This window comes from Hoplias malabaricus, chromosome 7, assembly GCF_029633855.1.
Source record: "Hoplias malabaricus isolate fHopMal1 chromosome 7, fHopMal1.hap1, whole genome shotgun sequence".
Classification (NCBI taxonomy): domain Eukaryota; kingdom Metazoa; phylum Chordata; class Actinopteri; order Characiformes; family Erythrinidae; genus Hoplias; species Hoplias malabaricus.
Window position 1 is genome coordinate 12,075,673 of NC_089806.1, and position 9,323 is coordinate 12,084,995.

The window sequence follows — 9,323 nt, forward strand, 5'->3', positions numbered from 1 at the left end:
GTGCGCCCAGACTTGAGTGAGCTTTTAAGATTAGCAGATTGTAGCTTTAGCAATTTAGCATTAGTGTAAATAGCAGACGTCGAAATTCGTGCTAAGTTAAACCGTATCTACGCTTCGTCTCCCCACATTCACCGCCTACTCTCCGTTATTCCACCCACCCCCCACCTCCCGTCATACAGCCAGTGCCTGTGTTACTCCTCCAGCCAGTCGTCACATCTTCAAGGTAACGATGTGTAAACACTTAAAACTTTATTTCTTTTTTATTACTGTTACCACTGTAATTCTCTTTTATTTTTAGTAACGCTACATGTATTTTTTTTTACTAATTTGAGAGTGTTGTAAACATATATCAGTGCAAAAAGGGTGACTTTTGGGGGCGGGGGCTGGAACGCGTTAATTGCTTTTCCATTGTTTTTAATGGAGAATATTGACTGGAGAAACAAACTTTTCCACTTACGAACCGGGTCACGGAACGGATCAAGTTCGTAGGTAGAGGTTCCACTGTACTTTAAAAAGGATAGAAAAAGAGGTAAGCAATTAAAGTAGTGCAATAACAGAACATATGTATTTGTATGTTTCATTGTATAAAATGTCTATTAAAAACATCTTGTATAAAAATGATCCAAACTTATTATACGTTTATACTTTTATTATATGACTTGTATACTATTACATGGGCTAATGGTTAGAGAAGAGGGCTTAGGACTGAAAGGTTCGATTCCCACAATCAGCAGGAAAATTGGGGGCGGTGGGAGTGAAGGATCTAGCACGTTTTAGCATTTCTGTTGTACTCCATTTGTCCTGTAACTATGTATACTTTATCACCATATATTCCACTTCATAAGGCCATGGAAGCTGACCTGAGGAAGAAGATCTTACACGCTAGAGAGGTTTATGTACAGACCAGGTCCATTCTGAGAGACTTCAGCTCCCAGAGGCAGCAGCTCCAGGACACCATTTCCCAGATGGCTGAACAGTTGGAGACCATTGAGGAGAATCTGTCTGAGCTGTCTCAGTCATCTGATCCAGAAAATGTAGCCAAGATAAAGGTCAGTTATTTCCATTTTTCCTAAAAAATAACCATCAACAGTCTGTGAATCTAAGACACATGTGTAATCACCCATGTGTAGGACTTATTCAGCACATTTTACAGGCCAGGGGTCAGTGTTTCCTGGTCTAACAAGCTGTTATAAGTCAATCAAAACTGTGTTAATCCCCCAAAATATGGCTGTAATGCTCTCTTGATGTTCTAGGATTTCCAGAAAACTCTGAAGCAAGTGGACAGTGGTTTGGATGTGGCAGGCGAGTCTCTTAAGGCTCTCTGTAGAGCTTTTCCAGCTCAGCAGCTCACCCAACTTGGACAGGACATTCATTTTCTGGTCAAAAGGAGTGAAGCTGCAGCTCAGTATTCCAACCGGATCCTTGAAGCGTTATTGGAAGACCACCTCAAGCGTTTTAAAGGTGAGAGATAGTAGAGAATTCAGACCAGGAGGGTCCTTAGAATGGGTGGGTAAAAAGCGGGACATATTATACCTCTATTCCCCAAGTCAACAAAGTTCTGTGGTCTTAAAAAACATCTGTCACATGCTTGGGGTCAAAATATTAGAAGATTCAAACACAACAGCACCATTCTAACCCTGTCTAAACAGCCCTTCTCAGAGTGAACAAGTTTCAGCACCTGTTATTTAAAGGACTAACAGATGAGCCTACAGATAAATCTTGTTTTTGCTTGACTCTCTCTTTATTTATTTATTTATTTTTTAATAAACCATAAATGAATTAATCTGATGCTCAGATTGAGTGCAAAGCTAATAAACAGTTGAATGTTTCTGTGGGAGCATGCATGTATTTTATTGTTCTTAATTATGCGCTACGTCCTACCAATACCTGCCAACCACACACCTGTGCACGGACGCTTTCCCTCCCACAGACGGTGTGACTGCTGTCCTTGGGAATTGATTAAGGTTTGTTACTAGGACGACGGACCCCGTTTCCTTCCAGACACGCCCACACAGCCCATCTGGTCACATAACCACAACTGTAGATTCATCGTTAACTAGAGTTCCCTCTGCCTGTGTGTCCCTGTCCCTTTCTTCTTCACCTCATTCTGTGCTCACTTACAGAACTCGCGCAAGATTTCCATCAGTGGCTCTCGGAGCTAAGAGCGGGAGCTGAGGACAGTTCTGAGAAGGCGGGAGAAGTTCCTGACATTACTACTCAGCTGCAGACGTTGAAGGTATCAATTAAGCTGAAAATGCCTTGCATCTCAGATTTGTCGAGTGTGTAGGTGTTCTCCTGCACAAGATTTATCAACCCTTATCCAAGTCTTAAAATCTAGATATTTTGTAGATAGTGTGGACAGTTTTGTGTGTTGTGTGTGTGTTGTGTGTGTGTGTGTGTAACATTTATTATTATTGTTTTATTTTTTGTTAGAAGCTTAATGCTACACCATGTAACATTTGGGGATTTGAAGCATTCCCTGGCTGATGTGTATTTGCACAAAATATTAGAAAATATATTGTGCAAAATTGGCTCCTTTGACACCGCTCTAAGGGCACACTCTGAAATGTTCTCCCCGTGTCCACGAGTGATTCCTCTGGGTTCTCCGGTTTTTTCCCCACTGTCCAAAAAAACGCATTTTTAGGTGAATTGGCGACTCAGTGTGTCCATAGGTGTGTGTGTGCGTGTGAGTGAATGTTTGAGTGTCTGTCACTCTGTGAGGCACTGGCGCCCCCTCCAGGGTGTATTCCTACCTTGCGCCCAGTGATTCTGGGTAGGCTCCAGACCCACTGCGACCCTGAACTGGATAAATGGTTACAGACAATGAATAAATGGATGATGATTTAACATATAAGTCCTTTCCAACACTAAGATTCGCCACTGAGCCATGTTCTATTTGATCTATATGAATGACATTAACATAAAAAACCTCCTGCCAAATCCCACCTTACACCTCTGAATTTTGAACTGAATTTTTCAGGCTTTTCAGAGTGACCCTCAACAGCACAGACATCATATGTTATATGATTTTTTTTCACTCTTGTGACTTCCATCCATCCATTATCTGTAATCCTTATTCAGTTCAGGGTCACGGTGGGTCCAGAGCCTACTTGGAATCACAGGGTGCAAGGCGGGAATAAACCCTGGAGGGGGCGCAAGTCCTTCACAGGGCAACTCACACACTCACACCTACAGACACTTTTGAGTCGCCAATCAACCTACCAACGTTTGTTTTTGAACTGTGGGAGGAAACCAGAGCACCCAGAGGAAACCCACACAGACACAGGGAGAATACACCACACTCCTCACAGACAGTCACCTGGAGGAAACCCACACAGACACAGGGAGAACACACCACACTCCTCACAGACAGTCACCTGGAGGAAACCCACACAGACACAGGGAGAACACACCAACTCCTCACAGACAGTCACCCAGAGGAAACCCACACAGACATGGGGAGAACACACCAACTCCTCACAGACAGTCACCCGGAGGAAACCCACACAGACACAGGGAAAACACACCAACTCCTCACAGACAGTCACCCGGAGCGGGAATCGAACCCACAACCTCCAGGTCCCTGGAGCTGTGTGACTGCAACACTACCTGCTGCACCACCATGCCGCCCAACTCTTGTGACTTAGTAAAGCTATATATTTCAAGTTCAACCTGAAAATCATTTTACATTTTGCAGCTTTAAAGTTTGAAATGTTTGTAACAAACTAAAGGAACAGTATAAAATTACAGTTTCAAAATCAGTGATGATTCATTTACCTGTAATAAGCAGAATACAGCTACTGTCATTGCGGCTGGGGTCTCAGCACTGTAGAAACAGTACTATGTACCTTTTGGAGTACAGTGCTGTAGAGTTAGAATTAGAATTACTTTTTGGCCACTGTGCTTTCACTCAGAGGAAATTGTCCTCCACATTTAACCCAATCCGTGCAGTGAAACACATTTACACACACACAGTAGTGAACACTAGGGGGCAGTGAGCACACACGCCTGGAGCAGTGGGCAGTCCTAGCTACGGGGAGCAGTTAGGGGTTAGGTGCCTTGCTCAAGGACACTTCAGTCAAGACCTGCAGGCTCTGTGGAACGATACGCTCCATTGCATCTTAATGACAGTTTATCTCAACTGTGGGAACGCCACAGGAGCAAAAATCCTAGTCGTACCTAGGGTCAGGTCATACTTTAGGAAGAAATGAACTGCTGTGGAATTTGCTGTTTGGTTTTAGGTTGCGCTGGAGCAGGTGGGAGAGGGTGAAAAGAGCTTGGTCCGACTGAATGAAGAAGGAGAGAGACTTCTGTCACACCTGTCCAAAACTGCATCTGAAGTGGTACAAGAGCATATAACCTCGTGCCACCATGACTTGGAAAGATTTGTGGTGACTTGTAGACAGAGACTGCGCTCCCTTGAGGAAGCTGCCGCCCTGCAGGACGGGTGAGAAAATGCAGTCCACAGAGTGCTACCATAGTCAATGTCCAATGATGTATTAGGGTTCTAAAGCCACAGAGACAATGAATGATCTGTGAAGAATGTAGTCTCAGTGGGGCCTTGCCTCGTATCTAAACCAATAAGACTTTTACTGTGAAAATGATTTGACAGGCACTTTTTCCACAGTTTCACTAATCAGCCTTGAACTTGTTTAGCTTTGAGGTGCGTGTGGAGGAGTTGAGATCCTGGCTGCAGCAGATGGAGGCGAGGCTGCAGGGAGAACCTGCTCTTTGGGGAGAAGGAACACAAGGTGCTTCGGATTGCTCTACACAGCTGAAGAGAATGGAAGAGCTGCACAAGGAGCTGCTGATGAGAAGGTGCCTGTTTGGGGTATTTTAAGCCTTGGACACACAATGTATAAAGGTTTTAAGAATAAGTTAAAAACACAGAATTTTTTTCAGTCAGCTTGTTACTAGATGTTCAACTGAATTTAAAGGCAGCCCTACATTTTTAAAATTAAAACTCCTGCCTCACATTTGTAGAGGCAGGTTTGACAGATGTGAGTATGTCCTTTAGTTTCTGTAAATGTCCCTATGAGCTGTTTTCTAGGCGGTGAACCAGCAAACTAAAAAGCCCATCTTAAAAGAGACTCTCCTATGTTTCAGACCATCTCTGGAGCGCCTCTGCCAGGCTTCTCTGACCCTGTCCGACAGCCGATCCTCAGACTCTGACACCACTCTCTCCATGGACCTGCTCTCCTCTCACCAGTCTCTGCTGCAGGACGCCTGGATACGACTGCGCAGCCTGCAGGAGTACCAGGTCTTCAGGGAGGCAGTGAGAGCCATGGACGACTGGCTGGAAGAGGTGGAGGAGAAGTTGGAGAAGTTAGAAAGTACAGAGGGTAAAAAGAAAGAAGTGGAGGGAAGACTGGAGAAAGTGCAGGTTTGTAAACAAAAGGCAAGCTAATGTCTTATGTTAGATCAACACATGGAATCCCCAGTTAATGTGTCATTTTATACACACTGCACATCAAAAGTTTGGGGACGACCCCTCAAACTACTCCCATGGGTCATCCTCCATGGATATATCTACTTATATTCCTGTTGGCTTGATACCACTTGTTTTATCAACCTCAAACTTTATCCATCTACTCACTCACTTTAAAGAACACACATGAACATTATCACGTCCCACAGTGCAGTGTGATGCCTATGTGTCACCTCTGATTTGTGCCATTGGACAGGTGTTAAGTTCGTAGATAGAGGTGGAGTTTGGCTGCTTGTCATTCTGTGCCTGTTTCTGAGAAATAAAGTAAAGAAATTGCTGTTGCTCTAGTTGGCACTAGAGGGAGATGTTTTAAATAGTATGTCAGAACTTTGCATTCACAAGGTCATACAATGCTTTGTGCTCTTACAGATATCATAACCATTTCTACATTTTACCAATAGCTATCATTGTCACCAGATATGTACATGAAAAATATCAGTATATTCCATTCACCTACACTTAATATTACAGCTTGTCCTCGATTTTCCACCTCCCATCTTCTAGAGTGTTCCCTGCACATGCTGTCAGTTTTGGTTGAAGGGAATGTAATATTTTTAGAATAGTAAGTGAGTGTTGGTCATGCAATATTTATGCAGTAGCATTGTCGTGTGTGTGTGTCCGTCCTCCCATGCAGGATATCCTGTTGATGAAGGGTGAGGGCGAGGTTAAACTCAACATGGCTGCTGGGAAGGGGGAGTTGGTCATCAAGAATAGTGGGGAGACTGGACAGGAAGTTGTCCATTCTATGCTGCAGGAAGTAGAAGACGCATGGGGGGCTCTGCTTCTGAGGGCCATGAGTTGCCACAGGTAAAGTGAGATTTTTGTGTGTTTTCTTACTTCTTTCACTCTCTTCTGACCTGCTTTGATTATTGTTTTAATGTTTTTTACTTGAATAGCGTGAGTATGTGTATACCAGCTGTAGGACATGAGTCCCTAATTTGTTCAGGGTCATTCTTTCACGTTAGCCATGTCTAAATGAAGAATATCTTCTAGTACTTGGTGCTCTGTGGTTTGTGGTGGCCATATATATATTCCAGATTCATGGCCGTATTTCTTGTTCTCTATGATATGTAGTATACATTGCTTTAGTGCCTTGTTTGGAGCGGGCTACAAATGCTGCATTCTTTTATTGAGACATCCAGCGACACCTGGGCTTTCACTCGTTTGAAGTGATCATTGCCATGTTAACCAGACTGGTCCTTTGTCTAATTGTCTACTGAGGGAATCACTCACCTCTGATTTCTGAGGCAACTATTCAGCAGCATCATGTGATCTGGCAGCCGTCGGCCTACTGATTCATTCTGGACGGTCTCTGCCAGCTGGCTACTAAGAGTGTTGACTCAATGATTAATTAATAATAGCATGACGACATTTTGAAATCATTTTGCATAATTGGAAATAAGCCAAAGATGGCATTTGTTTTATTCATCGGGTGCAATCACTTTTTATAAATATGCTGAAGAAATGAGCTGAAAATATAGTCACCAGGAAATCAAGAGTATGTGCAGTTCGGCCAGGTGTGTGCAAACTTGAGCATATACATGTACAGTCACTCATGATTCCTCTGTGTCAGCCGTTTGGAGTGGACGGTGAGCCAATGGAGTCTGTTTGTGGAGTCCCGGGCTCAGCTGCGGAGCTGGTTGGAGCAGGTGGAGACGGAGGTAAAAGGCCCTTTGGAGCCTCAGCTAGGTCTGAGGGAGAAGAGACAGCAGCTGGAACGACTCTGCCTGCTGTCCACGGATGTGGAGGACCACCAGGGGGCGCTGTGCTATTTGGAGGAAAGCGCAGCCGAACTATACAAACGCACCGGAGACCCTACCTTCAGAGAGGATGAGACTGCCCTCCTCAGAGCTCACTTTGATGATGTTCGTGCTGCCACAGAGGTGATGTGTCTCGGACGTTAAATCTTAAGTGTCATTTTTAACATTATTTTAACGAGTATTTTAGTTTATATACAGTGTCCGAAGCTAAATGAAATCTAAAATCTTCTTTCAGGCAAGTGATGACTGGTGTTTACATAATATTTATTGAAAGGAATGTACAGTATCTTGGCCCATTGTTTTTTAGCAATAATTTAGTGATGTTTTTACCCATAATAACAATGCATCTACTATGAAGTGAAATGGGAAATATGTATTCGAAGCTACTGAATAGGTTCCCAGTTTAAGCAGTGTGTTATCTGTGTTCAGTTTCTCAGCTTAGCTTTTAATCCCAATATAAAGCTTAATAAACAAACTTTGGGAATTAAGCATGTGACGAAAGTTTAGATATATTTCTCAAAATCTGAGAGAAGTGTTTCATGTTTAAATTATACATTTATTTTCTTTTTTTTTTTTTGCAGGAGAGAGTAAGACTTTTAGAAGGCGTTGTTTTTGAGCATGAGAAGTACATGGTGACAGTGAGAGAGCTCACTGATTGGTTGCTCTCCAAAGGGGAGGAGCTTCAGCGATGCGCTGACCTGTCTGGTGACGCTGCCGCCGTTCAGCAGAAGCTCACAGATGTTCGGGTGAGAAAGGAAAATAGGGAAAGAAATCAATTACACGGATGTTAAATGTCATGTATTATTGGAGAAACAACTTTGCGCAAAAAAACATTTCAAAGGGTTTATTAACGATGAACTAAAACCCACACACACACACAGAATGCAAACTATGATAAGTACCCAATACCTTGTTTCAAAATTCTTATTCTGATGACTGTTATGAACTTCAGATTAGACATGAGAGAATTTTACAGTTTGGGAATGATTTAATTAAAAAGAATTTGTTTTGGCAGTTGCGCTGTTTAATGGAATTGAAGTTCATTCATTCATTATCTGTAACCCCTTATCCAGTTCAGGGTAACGGTGGGTCCAAAGCCTGCCTGGAATCATTGGGCGCAAGGCGGGAATACACCCTGGAGGGGGCACTAGTCCTTCACAGGGCAACATAGACACAAACACACACCTAAGGACACTTTTTTGAGTCGCCAATCCACCTACCAACGTGTGTTTTTGGACCGTGGGAGGAAACCGGAGCACCCGGAGGAAACCCACGCAGACACAGGGAGAACACACCACACTCCTCACAGACAGTCACCCGGAGGAAACCCACGCAGACACAGGGAGAACACACCACACTCCTCACAGACAGTCACCCGGAGGAAACCCACGCAGACACAGGGAGAACACACCACACTCCTCACAGACAGTCACCCGGAGGAAACCCACACAGACACAGGGAGAACACGCCACACTCCTCACAGAGCGGGAATTGAACCCACAACCTCCAGGTCCCTGGAGCTGTGTAACTGCGACACTACCTGCTGCGCCACCGTGCCGCCGGCATTGAAGTCATGTTTATTTATTCTCATTTGAAGCAACAACGCAGAGTAAGCTACCACTTGTTTCCTAGACATAACCTAAAAAGAGACTAAAGTTTCCTTCTCCAAACTGTGAATGCTTTTATTCATTCATTGTGAGCGATGTGACGCACGAGGCTGGCCTTTTCCTTGTCGGATGATATCAAGGATAACAAGTGCGTGGGGAAAAATGTGAAAAGATATTGATCTTCACTGTGGTATTCCATTTGGCCTTGTGTTGTGTGTGTGTGTGTGTGTTTTGAGAGTCTGTGTTGCTAGAAAAAAAGAAAAAAAAGAACACATTTACTACCAAGGACATTATTATTGCATGATCTATTTACGTCTCATGGTGAATTCTGTTTGCTGTGAAGCTGCTGCTTTTCAGGGATTATTTGCTTTTACACCTCTTTGCACAGAGAGTAGGGGGTTGGATGGGGATTTGAAGAAGATAATGGGGGTTAGGGTGCTGGAGTTGGAGGACGGATTGCTTTTTAAA

General features: G+C 43.6%; 1 protein-coding gene across 1 annotated transcript in view; it reads left to right on the forward strand.

Moving 5' to 3' along the window:
• The window catches only part of syne1a (spectrin repeat containing, nuclear envelope 1a), a 177,173-nt gene that overhangs the window by 72,630 nt on the left and 95,220 nt on the right, over positions 1-9,323 (forward strand). Inside the window, exons 45-54 of the mRNA XM_066677827.1 lie at positions 846-1,049; positions 1,254-1,461; positions 2,124-2,236; positions 4,242-4,447; positions 4,657-4,818; positions 5,107-5,383; positions 6,123-6,295; positions 7,062-7,371; positions 7,830-8,034; positions 8,264-8,327. Coding sequence (XP_066533924.1) covers positions 846-1,049; positions 1,254-1,461; positions 2,124-2,236; positions 4,242-4,447; positions 4,657-4,818; positions 5,107-5,383; positions 6,123-6,295; positions 7,062-7,371; positions 7,830-8,034; positions 8,264-8,327 — 1,922 coding nt within the window. The remainder of the gene's footprint in view (positions 1-845; positions 1,050-1,253; positions 1,462-2,123; positions 2,237-4,241; positions 4,448-4,656; positions 4,819-5,106; positions 5,384-6,122; positions 6,296-7,061; positions 7,372-7,829; positions 8,035-8,263; positions 8,328-9,323) is intronic.